Genomic DNA, 27,851 nt, shown 5'->3' on the forward strand with positions numbered 1-27,851 from the left:
GATAGTGAGCACAGAGCCTCCTTAATGCTACGTACGCGAAATTTTGCCACGCCAAAGATATAACTGTACCTAAGTACTACTTAAAAGTTCTGAGCGGTTGGCTCCGTCAGTAGCTAGCTGCAGCTTTGAGAAATTAGCTTAAGCTCAATTGAAGAAAGGGAGTTTTTTGAGTGTGACGGGTTATGGGTGAAATTAGTAGCAGGAGGGTGAAAGGGGGGAGGGGTGAGAGCGGCAGGAAAGTGAGAGTGGTTCAGGTTCATGCTATAAAGAAACGCCCTTTAGACTATGACTTTATGTCTCAAACAATTTCGATGAAACGCATCTCTAAGGCTCTACGAGAACTGAATGTCTTCCGGTCTTTACCAGTTTATCCCGTTTTTGAGGTAGGTTGTACAAAAAATCGCATAAAAGAGACCAACAGGACAATCATAACTGCTACTAATTTGGTTGGGGAGCAATAAAAAAACTTCAGGATCTTTTTTGTTTAGCTAAATCAACTAATGCTAACTTTAACTAACTTCATCTAATGCGAAATCAAAATTTTTGACTAGGATTGTCCTGCCATAAGCTGGAACACCGTTTTTCAGCAATAATTCATTGTAATACATCAGCATAACCTTTCTAAAAGTTGAATGTCTCAGAAATGATACCACATCTGGACAACTCATCACGATAACTTAAATTACTCTGACGGTTGAATGATAGGGAGTTATAAACCTACAATTGCTTCAGTTAGAGATATGATCTAGAGTTACTTACGCAAGAACAACACAGAAGAACAATGGCAAACGCCTGGAACACTCCAGCTGTGCCCACTATCCACGCCAAACGGAGAAAGAGTAGCACACCAAATATATTCTGCATGGTAGGCAAGTACACACCAACCACTGTGCCCAGCTGTGGCTGAAACCAAAGGTTTAATAACTGAGGAAAATCTGTACCTTCAACACTACCTTCTTTTAAGTATTCGCACGATAGATTTACCACAGATCGTTTTTCACTGTTTTCTTCAGAACTTCAGGTGTCGTTATCATTAGGCAAAGCAATTATTTTGGGCAAACTACAATTAAAATCGTAAAATGTAGAATGGTAAACTAAAATAGTTAGGCAACACTAACCCTTTTAGACTGTACTTTTGGCACGGGTGCTTGTTGATTACCAGTCGCATCATTGTTGGCCTTTTCCAGGGTTTCCGTCTTCCTAGTAGAGACATTCTGTACAGTAGAGCTGTAATCTATCAAGTGGGACAGAATTGAGGCGACCATAGGACGATGTTCCGCTTCCTCTTCGTACAGTGCTATCGCTTTTGCATGTGAGGGCTGTTTGAAGGAACCCGGAGCCGGGTTTCCGCCCATTCCCGTGGCCAACCCGTCAGTGGCAGCGCTTCCATTCGTTTTAGCGTCTAAACACGGCCGCATTGTCGAAAACTTATGGCTGTTCAGAAGCTTCATTTTTGCAGTTCTTAGTTTAAACTGCGATGCCAAACTTTTTCAAAATCTGAAGAGTTCTGCTTTCTTAATGCTTCAAATAAAAACAAATCAAGCAAGTCGGTTGTACGCAATCAAAATTTCTAAAACTTGAGAACAAACTTTGACCAAAATATTGAGATTTGAAAGTCAACTGATAACGAAATAAACTGATTTACGGCATGTGACTTTGTCATTCCAAGACTTAATCTGACGTAATACCATCGTAATTATCAAACGGAGCTCATCCTTTAAACACACGTTGCGTATGGAACGAGGTAGAAATCGTCCATAGCATTCCTTGAAATATACAAATTCCAGTACTCTAAATATCTTCCTTAGAGTTTACCGTTCGGATTTGAAGAGAGAACGATGACCGGTCGGCGACAATAAAGCGACAGCCGAACTGCGAGTAAGGTGCGGTGCGTTCATCTCAAACGCAAACAGATTCCATCTGATAAAATCGAAGAGCAGCATTCACTACGATTTAAATCGGCATGAATTGGTAATCTCAAAACTGTCAAATTCTCACTGCGCCAGAACGTTGACCTCTCTTTCAGCCCACGCTTCAAATTCAGAGAGAAATAAATGAACTTAATACGTTATATAGGTCTTGACTTTGAACAGCGAATGTCGAAAATTTAATTCTACTCCTAATAAGTTGCAAAAAACCCGCAAATTTAAGACGGAAGACTTAAAATATTAAAGACGTTTGATCTGCAGCACAAACTTTGTCAAACATATCTTTTATTATCAGAGGGCCGCCTAGGCTCGACAATATGTTGGCTTAAAATGAAGATATCCAGATTAGAGAATAAAACAAACAGTTAGTGCAATTGTTGAAAAGTTGCAGAATATGGGTGCAAGACCATTATTTGTTGATCAATAAGTTCATGGAAGTTGAATGCAAATAAATATCGCACCAATTAAGAGAATCGCTTAATTTTGTCTCGTGACATTCACTAATCGCAGCTCAAACGAAAACTTAATTTAGCCTAAAACTTTTTAAAACTAAGAGAACATGAATTACTGTAAAGCTGAATTTCATTTAACTTGTTTTGCTTCAAGATGTGGTAAGGTCAACTGGTATCTCTCCAAGACAATAATTGATTTGTAAGGATTGAAATTCAAATTGAATAATTTTTCAGATTAAATGACTAGCAAGTTATTTTGAGAACCAACCTGAACAGAAGCAGCACAGAAGAATGATATACACAGATATTATTGCAGTGATTTAGGCATCAAGTAAATTAAGTGAAGCCAACTGATTACACAAAAACGGTGTCACATATATAATTACCGGGTTTATGAAAAAAATTCTTTCTGAAACAAAAGTATCAAACTATAATGCAAACAAGCTAACGGCAGAGGTTTCTCCATTCTTGTTCAAAAATTTATGATTTCGCAAGTCCACAAATGTACGGACACTTTGCGACAATAGAGCCACTCCAAAAATTTAAACGTTATTCGACTGTCTCTTGTAGTGGTTCTTTGCAAATTTTTTCTCTAAAAATTTTCCGCTTCCGCTGGCGTTGCTTCAATTCTCCGTTTCAATCTAATGAACAAGTCATGGTTATCTACCAGATTGGGTAATGGTTAGGAATGGATAGATTGTATGTGATCAGACTCAAACTAACTTCCCTGAACGTCGTACATTATGTCTTTTCAACTGTTTCGTTGAGTCGCATTATTAGACTAGCAAGGCTCCACGAGAATTGCTCAGCAACTTTTAATGCCCTAGGGTTTATACCCTTTACCAACAGAAAAAGGGACAAAATTTGGTGATCAGACGAAAAGATACTGGGAGATTGCTTGAAAAATAGCCGCCAATGCTTCCATGACCCTGATTGAGCATGAAACAAGAACCGAAAAAAATTGATTGGCTATACACAAGCTACACAAGTGCATGCGATTTTTTTTTATTTTGTCGTTGAGCAAACTCCTTCTTAATGAGAGGAAACAGCGATTAGCATAAAAACCAGTAAACATTAGATCTGATAACTCAATTAGAGCAAAGTTCAAGTACCAGGCATCTAAAACAGGGCTTCTGTTAAAAATGGGTCTATACCTGTTCTTTTTGATTAAATTTTTTGATATCAAAATTGTTCATTTTAAATTGCGACAAAATTAGGTTAAAGAGTAACGAATCCGACGAAGTAAAAAAGGAGCATAATAACAAGCGACTGAGGAGATACATACCAGAAAAAAAATCGGCAGTGCAATAGATCGCATAAAGAAATCATCAGAACATAAATTTCTACAAACTTTTTTTGAGAGCAAATGAAAATAATTCCAGTAACTGAAATTAATTCAATTGTGTTGCTTGACTACATTTGTATCCATTTTGGTACGGCTTGTCGAAGTTACAATTTTCTTTGAACACACGCAAAACTCACTCGTACCTTTTCGGCATTCACAATTTTCTAATGATCAATAAGCATTATTTACAGATGCAAAAGTTGTCGACGAGAAACAAGACAATCATGGTGTCAGAACAATATACCCAATACCACAAAACCCAATGCCATAATACCCAATTTCAAAATACCCAATGTGCCAAAATACCCAATGCCACAATACCCAATTAAATTATACCCAAAGCCAAACTACGCTATTTATAATTTAATAGTTATACTATTGAACTTAACGTATAACCCCATAATTAGGGTACGAGTCTGCCATTAAGTTCAAGTTAACTAATTAGACGCAATTTAAGTAAACAAGACACAAAATTATCACAGAAACTGAATTGTTCAAGGAAACTTGACGCGTTATTCTACTCATTAAACTTGGCCAATATAGACGCTAAACATGAGCAATATTACTTGGGGTACGTCCCAGCAGAACCGATTAATTTTAATCCTTGATGGACATTAGTTTCAAAAGAACTGAGAAACAAAAACTACTACGCATTGGAAATGCTCAACATGAAGCTCTTATAAATGACAGTGCAATAGATCGCATAAAGAAACCATCAGAACATAAAATTTCTACAAACTTTTTTTGAGAGCAAATGAAAATATTTCCAGTAACTGAAATTAATTCAATTGTGTTGCTTCACTACATTTGTATCCATTTTGGTACGGCTTGTCGAAGTTACAATTTTCTTTGAACACACGCAAAACTCACTCGTACCTTTTCGGCATTCACAATTTTCTAATGATCAATAAGCATTATTTACAGATGCAATTGTCGACGAGAAACAAGACAATCATGGTGTCAGAACAATATACCCAATACCATAATACCCAATGACATAATACCCAATTTCAAAATACCCAATGTGCCAAAATACCCAATGCCACAATACCCAATTAAATTATACCCAAAGCCAAACTACGCTATTTATAATTTAATAGTTATACTATTGAAATTAACGTATAACCCCATAATTAGGGTACGAGTCTGCCATTAAGTTCAAATTAACTAATTAGACGCAATTTAAGTAAACAAGACACAAAATTATCACAGAAACTGAATTGTTCAAGGAAACTTGACGCGTTATTCTACTCATTAAACTTGGCCAATATAGACGCTAAACATGAGCAATATTACTTGGGGTACGTCCCAGCAGAACCGATTAATTTTAATCCTTGATGGACATTAGTTTCAAAAGAACTGAGAAACAAAAACTACTACGCATTGGAAATGCTCAACATGAAGCTCTTATAAATGACAGTGCAATAGATCGCATAAAGAAACCATCAGAACATAAAATTTCTACAAACTTTTTTTGAGAGCAAATGAAAATATTTCCAGTAACTGAAATTAATTCAATTGTGTTGCTTCACTACATTTGTATCCATTTTGGTGGGGCTTGTCGAAGTTACAATTTTCTTTGAACAAACGCGAAACTCGTACCTTTTCGGCATCCACAATTTTCTAATGATCAATAAGCATTATTTACAGATGCAAAAATTGTCGACGAGAAACAAGACAATCATGGTGTCAGAACAATATACCCAATACCATAATACCCAATGCCATAATACCCAATTTCAAAATACCCAATGTGCCAAAATACCCAATGCCACAATACCCAATTAAATTATACCCAAAGCCAAACTACGCTATTTATAATTTAATAGTTATACTATTGAACTTAACGTATAACCCCATAATTAGGGTACGAGTCTGCCATTAAGTTCAAGTTAACTAATTAGACGCAATTTAAGTAAACAAGACACAAAATTATCACAGAAACTGAATTGTTCAAGGAAACTTGACGCGTTATTCTACTCATTAAACTTGGCCAATATAGACGCTAAACAAGAGCAAAATTACTTGGATACGTCCCAGCAGAACCGATTAACTTTAATCCTTGATGGACATGAGTTTCAAAAGAACTGAGAAACAAAAACTACTACGCATTGGAAATGCTCAAAATGAAGCTCTTATAAATGTAAAGTTACGACCATTTCACTGGAAAACAATTACTATCCAAGAAAAAACGAGCACAACCACGAAATTGTTCGAAAAAGTTGATAAACCAACTAACGTCGAGCGAACCGCTTCCAAACAACTGGCGAGCGGTTATCTTCGTCAGCAGCTAGTTGCGAGGCTAGCTTCAGCTTAACTGATGGGGAGGTGGGGCGAGCGTGCGGGGTTACGGGCGAAATGAGGTGAAGTGGTGGAGTGTGAGAGGAAGTGGTGTTGGGAGGGGAGGGGGAAGGAGTCAAACTCACACAATGAATATATGTCTCTCAGACATAGCCTGAATTCTGAGAAACGAATTGCAGTTTTCCCAGCAAATTGCGTCCCATTAGAACTCAAGTCAGTGGAACTGACGTCAGAAGAGACACTGAGGTAATTACATCACGCAAAAGTATCAAAACTGCATTAGCCGGCCGGCAACTTAGGAAAAGATAACTAAATAAAATTTGCATTAAAAAGACCGACAGGACAACACTTAAACTTAGAGACTTTCATTTTCGACCAATAAACAACTTAATGTACTACTCCGTCGTTTCCTATTCTATCTGTTGGTAATTTTTAGTCAAGACAAGTGAAGCGCGCATTTTACATTTGAAGACCTAAATTAGCGTTATCAAAGATTTGAGCAATCGATATCATTTACCTGAAAGTCCCATATCCCGCGTCCTACTGTCGGAGTTCAACTTGAATTCGTTCACAATGCTTAGATAACAAATATGTAACACATGATAGCGCACAGACAGTAAGGAGCTAAAACTGTTCGTTCTTATTGAAGTTGGAGTGCTAACTATTGAGGAATGAGTAGTGGCGGCAAAGGTAAATTGAATGAACGACTACTGCTAGGTATAACTAGAAAGAGATAGAGAGGGTTGGGGGGGGGGGGGGGGGAAGATTTTCGCAACAAAATTGTCCTCTCGTCTAGGCAATTAAATTGTCCTTTAATGACGACGCTTCAACTCCATGACGCAAATGATTCTGTTTCGCTTCAAAAACTCCACAAAATAATCCCTTCGTAACAATAGTTTCCATCGCATTAAGTGCGCACGAATGAAAATGAATGGAATTAAATTGGCATTGGAGCGGACAACTGAAGATGCGCATAGATATATACACACAAATACACAAAAAACACACACGGGGTATCTAGCCAAAAAAACAAACAAGAAAGCAAGAAAGAAAACAGTTAAAACATCTGGTAGTGGCGAGCTACTTGAAGAACAACTTCAATCTCAATCCCCAAACAATTGGCACACATACTGAGGACGTTCAAGTTTAAATGCCATTTTGCTTTAACACTTTCTAAATTCTATTTTTTATTGAAAATCCATTTTCTTCAAACAGCAATTTAGCAGTAAAGTAATTGCAATGACGGATGAAACCTCGATAAGAGCAATTATGAATGAGTTGGAAATTTTTTGCACCCAATGAGATCTGGGAGCAACTTTAATTTCCAAAAAAGTTATTGATTTGAAAAAGTAGAGGCTATTGTTTTGAGAATGAGACAAGTGCAATTCAAACAGAAACAATGGGAAGTAAAAAGGAAGGTTGGAAAGTAGTTTGACGTAAGAGGCGAAAAAGGTATATATGAATGAATGTATGTATATGATGTTTCTTTCTCTCTGTTTGTGTTCAATTTTGAATGATCATTGCCAATTTCAAATTCATGGTAAGAACTGTTCGCTTGTTTGCTTTTGTGAGGCAGTAAGCAAGCAAGAAGAGCGAGCGAAAAGAGAGAATATTATACAATATTGTTAAACTGCAAATGATTGAAAAATTGGCAAAATGGTGAATTTTACGGCAGGATGTTTGTTCACTCAGGAAAAAGTAATGAATATTTAAAAAGTTTGGAAAAAATCAATCGATGCAAAATCAAGCTACAGCTCCACTTAAGCTAAGCCTCTCCTCAATTCAACGACTACGCCAAGCAAAGCAGGCACTAAAAGCAATTGAACAGTAGTTAACAAAGTACGCCTTTCAAATTGAAAACACTAAAAACATACGGCTTATTTGATCGCACAAAGCGAACGCACAAAAGCAAGTCAAACAGGACAAAATAGTCTTTTGAAAAGAACTTTTTTGAAGTATTCAAATGGCCAAAATGGACCACCGCCAGGATTACAGCGACTAAAACCTTGGCTCCAAAAAATGTTCGCTGACAATAACCAAATTGTATTTAGGCGTGTATTCAACATGCCAATAACGTACCACAATTGGCCGTAGTACCCGTCCTTTAAATAATTGAATCTTCAACAAATAAGCACTTAGCATTTTTTGAGATATTTTGGATTCAACCCCAATCGCCTCCGATTGTAATTGAATGAACGGAAAAAAGGTAGAATGGGGGTGAATTGGTGGGGGGGGGGGGTCAAAAATTTCTTGGGGGTCAATATTAGTAGGACTTATATAATTGCTACAAACTTCGTTTGAGAGCAATTTAATAGGGATTCAAATACTTGAATAGCAAAAAAATAGATTCAATTTGATTCATTCTTTTTATAATTACTTCAATGTACACAATCTACAGCTAAAATAATATCGAAAAAGCAGCTGCCAAGGGTGGTTCCAAACTACTGATGTTAAAAGACCACTCAGAAACCAAATCGCACTCCGCTGATGTAAAAGTACACAGCATCCCACAAGACGTACATGTTCAATTGACATAAGCAAATTTCTGCACAAATGCCAGCCTCTCAATTTCAAAAAGCTCAAACAAATCAGTATAAATTTGGCATAGATTTTCATTTTGGCGTTCTAAAATGTACATAACAATTTTGATTCCATTTTATCATAAAATTATGATTGAGACAAAAAACGGATCTATTATATTTCCCTCCCCCTTCCCAGCTTACTGGGCTCATATCTTTTCCACCCCCGGCACGCGTGCTATTTTTACATAGTAACAAGCTATATAATACATATTTTGTAACGGGGGGGCATAAAAACATTGGAGAGGGGGACAGAATACATCCAAAAAACATAACCGACTAATATAGGACGAATTTCTCTTGAACGACAAGCGCTTAAAATGCTGAATGGAAGAGCATGCTCGATTGTTCAAAAATCAAGAAGTCAAACGAGATCAAAGTCACTCCAGCAATCAAAAACCGTCGGGCGCAAACTTAGCATAAAATGACACGATTACAAGGTTTGTTTGATTTTTTTTGCAAACTGAGCGTACCTCCGTTACCTTCCCGACTGATCCTATGGATATGATTAGCAAAACTGGCATTGAACTGTATAAAATAATCTTCAAAAATTCATTGATCGACACGTTAATTTATTTTTGCTATTTGAACAAAAAAATCTTCACTCATGAATAAAAGTTTCATTAAATATCATAACTCAATTATTGCCTAAATGATGAAAAACGAATTGTCCTGAAAGTCTGCAGTACAACTATATAGCAAAAGAACTCAAAAAGCAACAGTAATAAATTAGTAATAGGGGTGATGATAAACTCAGCAACCATTCTCCAATTTGCCATTAAACTTTCTGCATTAAAATTAGACTTCCAATGAAATCCGTTTATCATACGTGACACAACTGCTCTAGGTAGCAGGCCAGAAATGAGTATTTATCCGAATCCTAACGATGCATCAAAGAAAGTGGTGTAAAAGAGTTCAATATAAAACCAATCGAGCGTAGATAGAAAACATAGGGTTTATGAATTTTAAATGCAAGATATCGAGCTATAAATATTTTGACAAAATTTCCCCAAAATCTATACTAGCACAAATAAAAAAACATTGCCGGCAGATTGTCGGAATAACCGCAAAATAGCCTGGCGTTCCGTGTAACACATATAGAAACATACAGATTTAAGCTGAAAAAATTATCGAAGCCGCTGAAAACAAATATGCAAAAAACATTCAGCGATAAATTAAGGCTCGTTAAAATTCACTCCGCAGAAAACTTTATATTAGAGAACCTTTATTACACATATGAGTTCCTTTGAACATAAACTAATTCAAATTAAACTTAAAGTTGAAACTTTAAATAAGGTTCTAAAGTACAAAAGTCACCTATGACCACAATCTAATCGCTTATATGACCAAAAAACTTTTATTTGAAAGAGTGAGAAATGACATCAAGGGCGCAATTGCCGTTAGCGAGAGGAAAAAGTTATTCACAAAATTTGACTTTATAAGCTTTGCTGTGTGAACAAATAAATGTATAACGAAAAAAGCGTCAGACGACGAAACAAAAAACAAACCGACTAACGTCGGAGAAATTGCTCTCGAACAACAGGCAGGGCAATTTAACTTAGAGGGGGCTGTAGTAAATTTTTCTCTATGAGTGCAAAAAATCCAACTACTGGGGGATTCGAACCCCGATCTCCAGCGTCCTAGACTGAAGCAGAACTTATCACTTGTCTATCATGTCATTCTGCTCTCCATGTTCACAATCGCATTTAATTTTGCAACACAGATTTAATTTCTCAATAGCAATCTAGATCAAGCAAAAAATCCAGTCTAACTAGTGAGGGGTTCGGATCCGCGACCTCACAGATAACAGTCCTGGACATTAAACACTTAGCTACACGCGCTATGAACGGTCTGTTCTCACAATCCGTTATATTTTATTAACATACATAATTTCTGATTTCTCGCAATTGAAATTACTCAAAAATCAAATTAAAAAAGTCTACCGTGTAAAAGTCACTCAAGATGTGCATCAAAAGAATGATCCAAAACAAAATGGTCAAGAGAAAATTTTGCATTGAAAATACGCGTTTACGATGATTGCTTCAAACTTCGGTCGAGAGCAATTAGAAACCAAGAAGACCCCCAAATAGCTACGCTCAGCTTACAGCTTCGCAGCTACAGCAAATGGAAGTTATTTGGGCCTCTAATTCATAACAGTCATTGATGCTCATGTTTTTCCAGAATCATATACTTTAGCCTTTCGACTCCATGTAAAGAGCCACCTTGCTGTTGTTTTTAGAAAATGTGCCAGTTTAATTTTTTTTACTTCCAGACGAATAAGGCTACATTTACACTGAAATTGACAATCCCACCAACTATTGATCTATATAAAAAGTATCCGTACAAAAATACGCATCTATTTGTTCACAGAGCTTTATCAGTTTCTTATGGTTGCGACACGACTGCCATCAATGGTAAAGATTACCGGTACACGACGGATCCCACGCCTCTGACAGCTTGAAGCTTGCATTTGATAAAAAAAAAACAAACACAAAAAATGAAAGAAAGTCTATCGATTAATGATAAAATATTTCACTGTTTTGATTAACTTCTAAGGAAAAATTATTCTACAGACAACTTACGTCGGGAAAATTAACATTTTAATTAAGAGCAGAGAGTGAATACCAAACTGTGTTCTTTCACACAATCACAACATTCTTCTCATGTAAAATGAAATCTAAACGTGCAAGCAGCATTCGCATTCCTATCACAGGACAGATTCATTCCCAACGCCATTCATCTTTTATTTCCCTCAAAACCAAATATTTGGGAAATAATCTTTAATCAAGTTAGGGATAAAGAGCTTTCCATCTCAAATATGCTTAGCCGTTTTGAGATAAAACCATTCTGATTTGCTTGATCAATGGTTCGCTGAAATGACATGCGGCTCTAATTAAACTGCTCTTTGTTTTGAAATGTAAACGCGTTCCTCGCCACTAAGACTATTCTATGTTTTCCATTCAAAACGATAGGACCTTTTGTTAGCTAGGTTATATTTTCTAATTTAACTCTTCACTGCTTTTGACATTGCCAATTTTGTCAGCTAAAAACATCTAGCCTACATGGCAAGATCTCTAGCCAGAATTTTGCCCACCTACACTCAGTAGGTTTTCATATAATTCTCCTCCTAGCGTTCCCAAAAAGGTATAAATCTAGTTTTTTTAATGTGCATTAAAAACAGCGGGATAACAAGAATTTGTTGTGACGCAACTTGTTTAATTTGAATTCCGCTAAAATAGAACAGCAAGTTCGAATTGAAATGGACAAATTCTCGCGATATACTAACTGAAAAAATATCGTCATAGGCAGAGTTATGATTACTGAAAGCACAAAAAGTACTAGAGATGTGTTTAAAATGAAAAAAAGGAGCTTTGAATAATACTGAAAGAGTCTGACCAGACATCCTTGGTAAACAGTGGTATATTTTTCTGATTACTCTATTTTTAGGACAAACGTATCAATGCCGCAAATAGCCACGCCTTTTCACAACGTGCACCATTAGTTCTAATCCAATGGTATACATTGTGTAGCATAGTTTTAGAACCAGACACCGACAGTAGTAGCCACTCCCTCAGTCCGAAAACCGCTTACGGCGCCCGGAACCTTGTTTAAGGATGGCTAAATATCGTCACTACACTGCACACTAGCTTCCCAGAAAACAATATGTATCACCTTTAACTCAAATTACTTTTTAAGCACCCACAGAGCTCTATTTAAACTATTCTCTATTTAATCTTTGCACAAAATCAGACAATCTGTCCCCGATTAACAATCAAATGAGAATATATAATGTCGCCATATTTCAAATAGAAACACCCACCCATTCACAAACCCCTGTGTTAGGATTTATACGCCTAATTATGTATTGAATTAACAATCTTTCACTCCTAATTTTATTATTTCCAGCATCTGCCGCTATTTACCATTCAAGGCAAAGAAGAAACCATTAACAAGCCACTTGGGAACAATTTATCCTTGTAAAATTTCATATTTTCTACCTGTGACATAGCACCGAATTTACCCGAGCATTTAGTTGCTAACCCTCCAAAACCAATTACACCCAGTTAGCCGCATAACTCCACCACCTATTGTCTGAAGCAGTTGAAATAACACAAGACGGCGCTTGGAAATGAAGTTACATTTAACACAATTTAATCGCCTTACCTCTGTGAGGCCATGCGTCTTAGCTTTACTATAGATTCCACGAGCAATAGGACAAGGTCTAATCCCCCATCAAAGTGCAATTCACTAGCTTTGAATAGTCACTAGCAGTTCATTTCCCACCACACGCCTATCATTTCTACAACCTTACACCGAATAAAGTAGAACAACATGGATAAAACCTTTGTGCTTGCAAAACACCATTACTACGCTACAAAAAACCACGCTCCTAAGCCTACCCGTTCAATAAAACGCCATTGCTCAATTATACAGGTGTCGGAACTGTAGCCTGATACTATCTTTACACTGCAGATATTCAGGCGCAAAACTAGAGAAATCGCTCTTAAAACGGGAGCTCGCAAAAACGTCAGCGCGACGTGACACAGGTCAAACATTAAAACGAACTCAAATGCCCTATTCTTAAGAAAATAGGGAAAACTTATTACACCAAAAATGGTATTAAGACCTACACAAACATTGGTGAGTTTTGCAAAACACTTTTCCCACATTTAAATTGAATTGTGAATCGGAATGTACTCTTTCAGTTTTGTCATGTTTCTAATCAAGATTATTGAATTTTTAACGGTTAGACTCTTTCTTGCCACTATTTTTTCCAGGGCAAGAAATATTGATTAACAAGGCGGTGAAGAATATAGAAATATTTGATCATTTAGCCTGAGCCAAATTCATCGAAACTGGCCACTTGGAAAAATTCCTTTGATTGATAACTACAATTTTTTTAGGCTCTGTTCAAAAGAAATACCATGACAATTAGCTCATCAATTCTATTAAAACATCTTTCAATTTCGGCAAAACTATACTCCTCACGCGCAGAAAAAAAATCGTGCATATGTTTGCACAACTTAATCCGACCTTCAATTGGCACGTACTCTGAAACATTTGAGCATTCAGAACAGCAAAAAGTTAATTCTATGTCGATGATTAGTTATCAAAGGAGAAGAACAGGATGCACATGTCTCATTATTGACCTATGAACAAATGAACAATTTAAATGATATTGAAGGAAAAGAACAGAAAACAAACTGTCAGAACTCAAATTTAAACTAGAAAAACTGCAGTAGAGTCACAAAAATTATTAGCTACGAACTTCAGCCATTCATAACTTAAATAGTTTCAGAGTAATCAAAACCAAAAACATTAAAAAACAACATTACATAAGTTTGCTAGACCTCGTTTTCGTTAGACCTTCAGCGAGATAGCTGTATTGGGACCTAGTGACAACATAAAACACAAAATGATGAGAAAATTTTTAAAGAAAACACAATGTCAGAGTCAACAAAATCAGTAGCTGAACACAGATCAATCCAGACATCAGCACTGATGCTTCATTAGAACCAATAAACTGCATTTGGTAGAAGGAGTAGTTCATATTGGGTAAATAAAAATTTGATTTATTCGTAAAGGAAAGACGTGTATGCAAAAAAGGGTTAATACCAGTTCAATTTAATACCTATGAACAAATGAACAATTTAAATGATATTGAAGGAAAAGAACAGAAAACAAACTGTCAGAACTCAAATTTAAACTAGAAAAACTGCAGTAGAGTCACAAAAATTATTAGCTACGAACTTCAGCCATTCATAACTTAAATAGTTTCAGAGTAATCAAAACCAAAAACATTAAAAAACAACATTACATAAGTTTGCTAGACCTCGTTTTCGTTAGACCTTCAGCGAGATAGCTGTATTGGGACCTAGTGACAACATAAAACACAAAATGATGAGAAAATTTTTAAAGAAAACACAATGTCAGAGTCAACAAAATCAGTAGCTGAACACAGATCAATCCAGACATCAGCACTGATGCTTCATTAGAACCAATAAACTGCATTTGGTAGAAGGAGTAGTTCATATTGGGTAAATAAAAATTTGATTTATTCGTAAAGGAAAGACGTGTATGCAAAAAAGGGTTAATACCAGTTCAATTATTTTTTTCATTAGTTCCCCAGAATGAATACCAGAACAATAACGACAGAAAATCAATCAGATCTAATGCAAGGTTGAAATTAGCAAAAAGAATTTATGTCGATTTCAATTGAAATTTCAAATCGTAAATCTCTCATATAAAAACTAAATAACAATTCAGCTTTCTTGGCCTATAATTAACAATAGTAATCTAATCACATAAACCCACATGCGAAAACAGTAAAAATCCTTAAAAACTCCAACTTCTTCAAATTTTCGTATTAATCATTTTAAAACTGCACACAAAATCACAGACAAATTTTTGAAAATGAAACTACTCAGAAGCAAACACGTTTGAGCATGAAGCCACAAGAACATCCAAAAAAGAATAGTTTACAAGTCGACAAAGCAAAATCGATACAAATTTTTTCCCATAATAGTCATTACTTTTGAAAAGTTCAGACGCCTTCGCTGTCAAATGGACAAATTCAGCTTTAATTAATCTTCCCTAAAAATCAAGTGGGATTGTAAGCAATCCAAAAATTATTATGTCTAATTGTATACAACCAATTTAACCGAAATTCCAAATGAGTGCAAAACCAAATGTAAACAAAACTCACTTTTTCATCGATCATCACCTATCAAACGGGGAGAAAATTTGGAATTACAAATGTCTCATTAGTGTACTTTAGTAAATGAAATTGAAGGGAAAGGCAACAAAAAACAAACTCAAAATTCACATGTTTTAAAACATTTTGTTTTGTGTCCAGACAAAACAATTAGCTGTGAATTGAAACCAACGATAAGTAGTTTATTTTACTACACTACTGTAATCACTCTGAGACCTTTCAATACGCATAGTCAAAATTCAAACCTTTCAATACGCATAGTCAAAATTCAAAAACATCAAATACCTAAAACTTTACCGAAACAAATAGTTTCAAAGTAATCAATGCCATCAAATATAAACTGAGTGTGTTTTCTGAGATAAATTAGAGTTAGCTAAAACTTCTACGAGTCCTGTCAACATGTCAGTATTTGTACTCAAGGCCGAAACAACAAACAAGAAACACGGAGAAATTTACAAAACTTTTTACAACTTTTAGTTTCAAATTCAACAAAATCATTAATTGCCCACAAAACAGTTCCAACAACCACACATACTCATTATTAAAACAGACGCATCTCAACAAACAAACTTGGCCAGAAAATCAGGAGAAAAAACGCGAAACATAACCGAAAAACTTAGGTCCAAATCTGAATCTGCTTCATTCCAACAAACAATGACGACAGAAACAACAGCCTCAATGTCACTTTAGGGTTAATAAAACCAAAAATGTTGAAAATGGTAGCATAAGTGGCAAAAAATAAAGATTTTTTGTTAGATCTCACAAAATGTGAACAAAATTAGTGCAAAAAATGAAATGTTCACAAAGAATTTATTCTTCGATAACTCCAAAGGATGAATTTTTGAAAATATTCCACACCCTACTCTTGTCGGACTCATGATATAGTTGAGCATATAGTTGATATAGTTGAGCATACTCTTGTGGAGCATATAGTTCCTTCCCCCTCAACAGTGGGTATGGAACAGTTATAGATTAATTGAATACATACAAAATTGTTCATACATAAAAAACTGTCCCTTCACCTTGAAATTGTTTTCCGACATTTTTGATCACTTCGCATCGTAAAGTCTCAGTGAAGCTCTAAGCCAAATGCACTCTGCCTTAGTTCTCTCGGGCTTTAACAGTTTTACGACGGAAAATCAAATAGTCAACCGAAAAAGCAAAAAAGAAAGCACCTCTAATACAATTGCTGTAAACTTATTTTGAGAGCAATTGATAAAGAAACTGTCCAGGTCACATTTCACCTTGAATTCAAAAATTTTCCAAAAACTAAGAAAAATTTCTACTAATTTTCATAAAAAAAACAAAGTGTCACAATTTAGAATTTCAATCAACCTTGATCTCGTCTATTCCCTGCTGTCACATTGCTTGCTGAACGATGAGATGAATTCATTGCAATTGAAAAACAATTACAAACTATTTATTAAACTATTGATACAAAACAATTCCCATTGCCCTAGTTATTTAATGTAGCATTTTTTACTTCATAAATTTATTCTTTTATTACCTAGGAACTAAAGTCTACACACAAATTCGAATCGAACAGTATTGTTGTATTGTATAGGGATGAAAAGATCAAATTAACAAAATGAAAGATAGCAACCAAGTTCAAATTTAAAATTCAGCCCTGAGGTGGTAAGAACAAACAAATAGGAAAATCAAACAGTCTAAATGCACCTGCTTCCAATTTCCGTGATAACATTTCAGCAAATTCCGCGAGTGCAAAAGTCACAAAATGGGAACTTGATAATTTATCAATCTCACGTATAGCACAATTATGAGACTGAAATCTGTAAAAGTGGGAGGAATTTCGAACGCATTAATGAACATCCAATATGAGGATGTGATGTGAAAACTTTATCTACGAGCTGAAAACACTCCTTACATCATGTAATGTTCATCATCGCAAAATAGACAGGAAGCTAGTAAATATGTTAAATTGCTCCACGGAAAAAAAATGTCAGATTGTCGGAACATACCATACTGAAGTGGCGGTAACTGCCATTCAATTGGAAATATGCCATAATAGAAACCGACATCAGAATAGTACCTTCAGTTTTAAAAAAAAATAAATTTCAAATTTTGCGATAAAGATTTGAATTCAATTTTGGAGCTATAATAGCACGACTTATCATCCCACATTGCAGATATCCGCGGATGAAAAAAAACAATGCCGAAATTATCTTCAAAGTAGGGGTAATATTTTTATCTAACCCCGACATGGCATTGAGATATTATCTGAAAAATATTTCTCCAAATAAAAAGATGGCTCGTGCGAGTCCGGGTAGCACAGTATGTTTCAACATAAAGCTCAAGGTTGCAAAAACAACCATAAATTTCTGTCAGAGAAATCTTCGCCAGTATCCGAAATCAACTTATATGCATTGGAAAACATAAATAGTACTGTTTGAACCAAAAAATATGCTGTCTTTTTTCGGCAGACAAAAGCAAAAACTCCTTAGCAATTAAAACCCCAACACCAAAAAAACATTCGTCACGTTCAATTACGTCGTCTTCGTTTTGTTCTAAATAACTAGGTGTTGACTGGCTGAGAAAATTGTATCTGCAATTGTAATTTTGGCACTAAACTTTGAAATGAAAGTTTCCGAAGTTTTTCGAAATATTCTGTCATTTTTGATGTCTTATAAGCATAATGAAAATTCTTTTTAAAAAACCACGCAGGTGTATTAGTACTGAGACTTGAAAAACAATATTTAGTTTTCGACAAATTCACAGCTGCAACTTATAATAACTTGAAATTTTCTTTATTTTTTATTTCCGACAGTTTTTGCACTCTGCCTCTATTTGTGTCTAACATTTAAAGGAACTAACTTTCTCTGACTACTTGCCTCTTTCCTTCTGAGTCTTACACACACATTCCACACAAATCAAACACACCAACACACAAACACACACACACACACACACACACAACATATACCCGCTCATAAGCATACACCCACACAAACACAGAACGCGACAAAAAAATTTCAATTTTCTTTTTGGCAACTGATCTTTACACACGGTTCGCTTAACCAATGCTCAACTTTGTCTCGCATCTTTATTTGGAAAACAAGGAAAGGACTTCTTAAGTCAATTGTATCGCTAACTGTACAATTGAAACAAATTGGAAACGAAATTTGTTCCAAAAAATTTGCCATTTCTGATGTTTCATGAGCATAATTGGCCAACTCCCTGTTTTTAAAATTTCAGAGCTGTGCTACAAGCTAGATTTAAAAACAGTTTTAGTTTTCAACACATTTAATACCGCATTTTGTAGCAAATATTCAGTAAATTGTTTAATTTTTTTGAAATTTTTCTAGTTTTCCCATTCCGCCTCTACTTGTGTCTAGGGCTTTCACGATCAATAAAACATTTAGTTTTTTAATTGATAGAGACGTCCACAGCCTTTTAAAGACCAATTCGAAGAGCATTTTCAAAAAAAATACAGAAGCGAATAATCGAATTTTTTTTAAAAAAAAAAGTATATGATTATTTCTATTAAGTTTTCCAACCTGGCAATCAATAAACTCTCGAACTAGCAAATTCTTTGGTGCTGCATTATAGTAGAGGAGGCTGATTCTAACGATGTGCTCGGACAACATATTTAGTTTTTAATGTTGAATTTGCTTGATTTGATGTTTATTCCACGTAACCGGTTATTTGACGTCTCCGCAGTTTTGCAAAAGCTTAAATGGTTAGTTCTGATTAAAACTGTTTGCAAAAACAACTTTAGAAATCCACATTTTTTGCATTTAGTTTTAGATTTACAAAACTGATTTTTGCTATTTTGAGAGCTCTTAATTGCATTAAGCCTTCTATTTTTCGACAACATGTTCAATACAGAGAAAACTTGTTTCTTACAATATTTCTCGTTTTTTCGAAATTTTCTGTCAAATAGTTAAAATCGCTATTGAAACTGTGAAGAATTACTCGTCAAAATCAAAGCTCCCTTCAACCCAACTAAATTTACTAAAAACTTCGTTTTTTGTCTCAGATTTTAATATGATCTGTCACCCCGCTTCATCAATATTGGTCGTGTACTATAAAAAAAAACTATTACATGATTGTCCAAATAATGCTAAAATCTTCGTATTTTCTGTCAATTTTGGAAATTTTCCTCTTTTGAACTTGTCGAAACGAGAGTGGTGCGTATTCCTTTTCCCAACAAGCAAATTTCGCAATATGCTATTGGCACTTTTAAATGATCTTCAAAATTGCTGACAAGTTGAGGCAAAAAGTTACGGAAAACCTTTTTTGAATAAAAACAGTCCATGCAAAAATTCTTTTCAAGGAACACATTGATTTCTGTCTAATCTTTCTGATTACTCAATCTCAATTCTGGATAAAACAAATTAAAAAACAACAATATTGTCGCATCAAAAATAGAGGTGACTACTGAAGGAAAAGTTGTTACGGAAAAGGTTAAAGTTTTTACGTTGGCAAATAAAGAATTTTGTTTACTTATTCAACTCATTTAGATAAAACCATCCGGAGTTGACATTTTTCTTGTAATGAACTACTTTAAACAAAAAACCACATCAAACAAACTCGCTTCAAAAGATCGCTGTTTTACACTTCACTTCAATACAAGCAAATCTTAATTAATAAAAAATGAAACTAGAGCAGAGAGAAGATGATACAAATTTTGGAGCGCAGTTTCCCTATTTAGCGCAACTTTATCAAACATTGTGATTCAAAGACTAGAAAGCTCCTTTTGATGATGATATAGGTGTTAAATATCATCAAATGATACAAAGCAAAATGACGTCAAAAACGCAACATATCGAGCTAAATAAACCTGAACAAAAACGTAAAACCAGCGTTTCATGTTTAGCGAAGCGAAATTTTTGACAACGCAACAACGACAATGATTTAGCTTGCTTGACATAACTGAAAGTCGTAAAAGTAATCAAAATGACAATGAAGAACGATAAACAATTTACAGTAGCTGAATTATTTATGCAAAAATCATTAATTTTTTGTAGCCTAATGCCATCACAAAAGACACATCTCTTGATAAGGTTTTGTTGCTACCTGTATATAGTTTATAGTTTTTTCATCTTAGAGTAGTCTTTGTACGATCATTGCAACAAACACCAAAAACAGTTTTAAGAATGAAATAAGATCCAATAAGTTCAAATTTTTAAACTGAAACGATAAAATTACCTGACATTTGGTTTGGCGAAAAAAGGGTTTGAAGAAGAAGCTTCAGCGAACTTCCATTCGATACATTTCCAATAAGGAGTGCATTAAGCTTTCAAATTAAATATTTGCTTTAATCCCACAAAAATGTTCAAATTGATGCTAATGGCGCTAAATGGAGTGTTCAAAAGACCCTTTACCTTTATCCGTGGGCCTTGCATTCGGTTCAGCTATTTCCACAACCTCAAATGTACGTCCACGTCCTATGTTTGATGGCAAATTATTCTGCTGTGGAGCATCGTTTGACGGTTGCTGCTCCGAGGCGGGAGGGCTTACGGCCACGCAATTATCTAAATATTACCTCTATTTTAATTTCAGGAACATCCCATTACTCAAGAGACGGAATGTGAAATCGCCAATTACATTTTAACCAAAAGTCCATTTTGAAAAATGACGTCCAATCTTTCATATGACGCTCACAGAAAATTTGAAAGATTAATTAAAAACGAGCTTCAGGGAAACTCATTAAGCTAGTAAATTAATCACGCTTTCTAAATCGTCTATGAAATTGTCCAGTTTAACAGGAATACTTACTTTCTGCTTGGGTCGAGGCCATTTTGAAACACCAATTGACAAATAAATACACATGCAAAAATCTGAAGTAATACGAAGTGAAAGAGCCTGAAGTGAGAAAAATGTGATCAAATTTTATCAAATGTTGCAATTTTGGGGCAAAAGTAGAAGTAGTTGTAGAAGCAGTGGTGCATTGTTCTCCATAAATATTACGGTTTAAAAGCTGGTAAAAGCCTCCTTTTGGATTGCTTTGCCACCACCAACTGAAGGAATTTGATTGGCCCTTGCGATACAACTAGGGGAACTGCGAGATAGAACAATTGCGTGTTCTGCGTACGAGTATTACCAACTAACGGTCAATATGCAAGGGCTGAGAAATAAGGAGAATAAATTCCCCGTTCAATAATTGATAGAAATATTACATAAGTCTGATATGAAAATTCACAATGGCCACAATTGCTTCAAAATTGCATTACACTGCCAGTACCAAGCAAGAAATGAACAACCTTAAAATTCACCGTTCTAAACTTGAGTGAAAACTCACACGCTTCGCAATGATGTACAAAGTATAAATAGAAGATTATCACAAAGTTCAATTTATACAGGTATCAGTTCAAACAGACGCAAATTTTGTAAAAATTTGAATTTATAAATAGTTCTCAGGTCGTGTGAACAGAAATATCATTAGCATCGACTCACAAAATGAAAAATACGCACAAAATGCGTTAAGAATATCGCCACTTAATAAAAGTGAATGGTGTATTATAAAAACTTATAATAATAGAAGTTTTAATTGTTTAATAGATGAAGTGAAGGTTTTTGTCAACAAAAACTAGCTTGGATACCAACCATCTGGTGTCAAATTAGTTCATGTCCATTACATGAAAGAGGCACAAATCTATAGCACCCTATACTTGAATATAACTAAAACAATATTTAGTTTTCGACAAATTCACAGCTGCAACTTATAATAACTTAAAATTTTCTTTATTTTTTATTTCCGACAGTTTTTGCACTCTGCCTCTATTTGTGTCTAACATTTAAAGGAACTAACTTTCTCTGACTACTTGCCTCTTTCCTTCTGAGTCTTACACACACATTCCACACAAATCAAACACACCAACACACAAACACACACACACACACACACACACAACATATACCCGCTCATAAGTATACACCCACACAAACACACAGAACGCGACAAAAAAATTTCAATTTTCTTTTTGGCAACTGATCTTTACACACGGTTCGCTTAACCAATGCTCAACTTTGTCTCGCATCTTTATTTGGAAAACAAGGAAAGGACTTCTTAAGTCAATTGTATCGCTAACTGTACAATTGAAACAAATTGGAAACGAAATTTGTTCCAAAAAATTTGCCATTTCTGATGTTTCATGAGCATAATTGGCCAACTCCCTGTTTTTAAAATTTCAGAGCTGTGCTACAAGCTAGATTTAAAAACAGTTTTAGTTTTCAACACATTTAATACCGCATTTTGTAGCAAATATTCAGTAAATTGTTTAATTTTTTTGAAATTTTTCTAGTTTTCCCATTCCGCCTCTACTTGTGTCTAGGGCTTTCACGATCAATAAAACATTTAGTTTTTTAATTGATAGAGACGTCCACAGCCTTTTAAAGACCAATTCGAAGAGCATTTTCAAAAAAAATACAGAAGCGAATAATCGAATTTTTTTTAAAAAAAAAGTATATGATTATTTCTATTAAGTTTTCCAACCTGGCAATCAATAAACTCTCGAACTAGCAAATTCTTTGGTGCTGCATTATAGTAGAGGAGGCTGATTCTAACGATGTGCTCGGACAACATATTTAGTTTTTAATGTTGAATTTGCTTGATTTGATGTTTATTCCACGTAACCGGTTATTTGACGTCTCCGCAGTTTTGCAAAAGCTTAAATGGTTAGTTCTGATTAAAACTGTTTGCAAAAACAACTTTAGAAATCCACATTTTTTGCATTTAGTTTTAGATTTACAAAACTGATTTTTGCTATTTTGAGAGCTCTTAATTGCATTAAGCCTTCTATTTTTCGACAACATGTTCAATACAGAGAAAACTTGTTTCTTACAATATTTCTCGTTTTTTCGAAATTTTCTGTCAAATAGTTAAAATCGCTATTGAAACTGTGAAGAATTACTCGTCAAAATCAAAGCTCCCTTCAACCCAACTAAATTTACTAAAAACTTCGTTTTTGTCTCAGATTTTAATATGATCTGTCACCCCGCTTCCCGAGCGATGTTTTCTTCATTTTCGACTTTTCCTTCAAAATTTTAAAGGTTCCCCCTTTTCCAAACTTCTGATTTTTATACAAATCAAAACAAGATTTTGAGGGCTACCAAATGGTGTTTTTATTCTTTACGATGCGTGAACAAAAAGTGATAATTTGACTGAAGAAATAGCCAGCATCGCCTATATATTCCCCCATTTTGAAAAATGTGGGAACAATAAGATGAAAAAAATTTATTCGAAATACCTATCAACAATTTCTAGTGCTTTTCAGCTGCGCATGCAACTTGAGCAACTTAAAAACGGATGAATACAACTCTTCTGAGCCCAAATTCTGCTTCATCAATATTGGTCGTGTACTATAAAAAAAAACTATTACATGATTGTCCAAATAATGCTAAAATCTTCGTATTTTCTGTCAATTTTGGAAATTTTCCTCTTTTGAACTTGTCGAAACGAGAGTGGTGCGTATTCCTTTTCCCAACAAGCAAATTTCGCAATATGCTATTGGCACTTTTAAATGATCTTCAAAATTGCTGACAAGTTGAGGCAAAAAGTTACGGAAAACCTTTTTTGAATAGAAACAGTCCATGCAAAAATTCTTTTCAAGGAACACATTGATTTCTGTCTAATCTTTCTGATTACTCAATCTCAATTCTGGATAAAACAAATTAAAAAACAACAATATATTTGTCGCATCAAAAATAGAGGTGACTACTGAAGGAAAAGTTGTTACGGAAAAGGTTAAAGTTTTTACGTTGGCAAATAAAGAATTTTGTTTACTTATTCAACTCATTTAGATAAAACCATCCGGAGTTGACATTTTTCTTGTAATGAACTACTTTAAACAAAAAACCACATCAAACAAACTCGCTTCAAAAGATCGCTGTTTTACACTTCACTTCAATACAAGCAAATCTTAATTAATAAAAAATGAAACTAGAGCAGAGAGAAGATGATACAAATTTTGGAGCGCAGTTTCCCTATTTAGCGCAACTTGATCAAACATTGTGATTCAAAGACTAGAAAGCTCCTTTTGATGATGATATAGGTGTTAAATATCATCAAATGATACAAAGCAAAATGACGTCAAAAACGCAACATATCGAGCTAAATAAACCTGAACAAAAACGTAAAACCAGCGTTTCATGTTTAGCGAAGCGAAATTTTTGACAACGCAACAACGACAATGATTTAGCTTGCTTGACATAACTGAAGGTCGTAAAAGTAATCAAAATGACAATGAAGAACGATAAACAATTTACAGTAGCTGAATTATTTATGCAAAAATCATTAATTTTTTGTAGCCTAATGCCATCACAAAAGACACATCTCTTGATAAGGTTTTGTTGCTACCTGTATATAGTTTATAGTTTTTTCATCTTAGAGTAGTCTTTGTACGATCATTGCAACAAACACCAAAAACAGTTTTAAGAATGAAATAAGATCCAATAAGTTCAAATTTTTAAACTGAAACGATAAAATTACCTGACATTTGGTTTGGCGAAAAAAGGGTTTGAAGAAGAAGCTTCAGCGAACTTCCATTCGATACATTTCCAATAAGGAGTGCATTAAGCTTTCAAATTAAATATTTGCTTTAATCCCACAAAATGTTCAAATTGATGCTAATGGCGCTAAATGGAGTGTTCAAAAGACCCTTTACCTTTATCCGTGGGCCTTGCATTCGGTTCAGCTATTTCCACAACCTCAAATGTACGTCCACGTCCTATGTTTGATGGCAAATTATTCTGCTGTGGAGCATCGTTTGACGGTTGCTGCTCCGAGGCGGGAGGGCTTACGGCCACGCAATTATCTAAATATTACCTCTATTTTAATTTCAGGAACATCCCATTACTCAAGAGACGGAATGTGAAATCGCCAATTACATTTTAACCAAAAGTCCATTTTGAAAAATGACGTCCAATCTTTCATATGACGCTCACAGAAAATTTGAAAGATTAATTAAAAACGAGCTTCAGGGAAACTCATTAAGCTAGTAAATTAATCACGCTTTCTAAATCGTCTATGAAATTGTCCAGTTTAACAGGAATACTTACTTTCTGCTTGGGTCGAGGCCATTTTGAAACACCAATTGACAAATAAATACACATGCAAAAATCTGAAGTAATACGAAGTGAAAGAGCCTGAAGTGAGAAAAATGTGATCAAATTTTATCAAATGTTGCAATTTTGGGGCAAAAGTAGAAGTAGTTGTAGAAGCAGTGGTGCATTGTTCTCCATAAATATTACGGTTTAAAAGCTGGTAAAAGCCTCCTTTTGGATTGCTTTGCCACCACCAACTGAAGGAATTTGATTGGCCCTTGCGATACAACTAGGGGAACTGCGAGATAGAACAATTGCGTGTTCTGCGTACGAGTATTACCAACTAACGGTCAATATGCAAGGGCTGAGAAATAGGGAGAATAAATTCCCCGTTCAATAATTGATAGAAATATTACACAAGTCTGATATGAAAATTCACAATGGCCACAATTGCTTCAAAATTGCATTACACTGCCAGTACCAAGCAAGAAATGAACAACCTTAAAATTCACCGTTCTAAACTTGAGTGAAAACTCACACGCTTCGCAATGATGTACAAAGTATAAATAGAAGATTATCACAAAGTTCAATTTATACAGGTATCAGTTCAAACAGACGCAAATTTTGTAAAAATTTGAATTTATAAATAGTTCTCAGGTCGTGTGAACAGAAATATCATTAGCATCGACTCACAAAATGAAAAATACGCACAAAATGCGTTAAGAATATCGCCACTTAATAAAAGTGAATGGTGTATTATAAAAACTTATAATAATAGAAGTTTTAATTGTTTAATAGATGAAGTGAAGGTTTTTGTCAACAAAAACTAGCTTGGATACCAACCATCTGGTGTCAAATTAGTTCATGTCCATTACATGAAAGAGGCACAAATCTATAGCACCCTATACTTGAATGGCGAATAAACAAATAAATTAGTCATTCAGATCAACTTTCCAGTATTAGATAACACGGTATTCCTAAATATAGCGCCATTAGTCATGCATTTAGACTGAGGTCTGTTATGTCTGTCAAACCATTCGCTCGAACATAAAAACCTAAGGTTTTCCTTTTTATGTAACAAATGATGGGAAAAGCACAACATACAAATCGATGCAGGAGCTGTTTCTAGGTACACCACTACACTTTTGTACAGCGTTGCAAAATTAGTATTCTATACCATTTCAGCGTTTAAATAACATCGCGATATGAGTGTTTTAAACAATGTTAATGCAAAAATTCAAAGAAAGCAATGTCTCACAGAACACAAATCCCTATCAATTATCTTGGCATATACACATTGAGTACCACAAAAATCAAGGCCTGGGAATCTGTTAGTTCTAGTACATGTATTGCCCCACTTATCTGACGTCGTTCTCCTTCTCATCAACAGCTCTTCGTGTACAAAACTGTCTCTTGTTCAACGATAGAAACTGCTAATTCACTCCATAATGGATTTCAGGGAAGTATCAAATATTTGAGACCTGGCAGAGCCAACAAAATTGGCAGAAGCTTTTGAGGATATCTGACTGTTGATAAACGATAATTTAAACTTAACAAAACGCGTGAGCAAAAAAAGTTTGAGTGCTTCTTTCAGCCGAAGGGAAACAGTCACCTCAATCAATCTGGTGACCAAAATCAAGGTCAATCTCTTCCTATTTGATTTTTAAAAGCAGGTAGACTGCCGGAAAATAACAGCAAAATCAGCTGTTTGTGACCTGTCGTAAAAATAGACGAATGATAAAGCAACGACAAAAATGCAGCACGCCAGAGCCTAACTACAACCAAACTACGCCAAGTTGATCCAGGACAACGGAAGTTTTGTCTGTCCTTTTCACGAGAGTACTTGCGACATATTCTGAGCTCCCAATGACAGCTCCTAGCCCCTCTAATCCTACCACCTACATTAACGTAAGTATTGTAATACTGCAAAAGGTGCGTATTGTTTGCTTGTCAAGTTTTTTTGAATGCTCTGTATTGGGTTAAAAGAGTCAAAAATTTTGACTCTTTTAATCCAATACAGAGCATTCAAAAAAACTTGACAAACAATATGCACCTTTTGCAGTATTACAATACTTACGTTAATGTAGGTGGTAGGATTAGAGGGGCTAGCAGCAGTCATTGGGAATATGTCGCAAGTACTCTCGTGAAAAGGACACACAAAACTTCCGTTGTCCTGGATCAACTTGGCGATCTCGACCACCCACAAAGCTCCATATGAATACTATGTCACTGTCTAGGTGCACCGAAAATGGTGTATTCGCTTCGCTGAAGCACTCAGAGAGAAATTGTTCCGAAAAAACCCTAAAGAACATTGCTGATAAGCGATAGGAAAACCTCACAAACACTCTGGGTACCGTTTGTACTGAATTTGTACTGACGACTCACGGCTCCAAGCAACCCTGCCTATAAATGCTTGTCAATAAAAAAAGTTTGGAGCACTAATCGAAAAACAGACCTCTACGAGAGGAGAAACAGTTAGACTACGATCATTGTATCCATGTTATTCGGAAGTATGGTCATCAGCAA

General features: G+C 35.1%; 1 protein-coding gene across 4 annotated transcripts in view; it reads right to left on the reverse strand.

The window, feature by feature from the left end:
- Window positions 1-21,327, reverse strand: part of LOC142339130 (solute carrier family 12 member 7-like) — a 76,796-nt gene extending 55,469 nt beyond the window's left edge. Inside the window, exons 1-4 of one of the 4 annotated variants that reach the window (XM_075388877.1) lie at window positions 21,060-21,327; window positions 20,666-20,815; window positions 1,119-1,402; window positions 760-903 (exon numbers count right to left, since the gene is read on the reverse strand). In XM_075388877.1, coding sequence (XP_075244992.1) covers window positions 760-903; window positions 1,119-1,402; window positions 20,666-20,815; window positions 21,060-21,081 — 600 coding nt within the window. In that variant the 5' untranslated portion in view covers window positions 21,082-21,327. Of the gene's footprint in view, window positions 1-759; window positions 904-1,118; window positions 1,403-6,543; window positions 6,708-20,665; window positions 20,816-21,059 lie in introns of those variants that run through there. The other 3 variants (XM_075388875.1, XM_075388878.1, XM_075388879.1) reach the window with 3 other exon arrangements.
- Between the last annotated feature and the right edge of the window lie 6,524 nt (window positions 21,328-27,851).

The sequence above is a fragment of the Convolutriloba macropyga genome, chromosome 5 (assembly GCF_964194025.1).
Source record: "Convolutriloba macropyga chromosome 5, txConMacr16.3, whole genome shotgun sequence".
Classification (NCBI taxonomy): Eukaryota; Metazoa; Xenacoelomorpha; order Acoela; family Convolutidae; genus Convolutriloba; species Convolutriloba macropyga.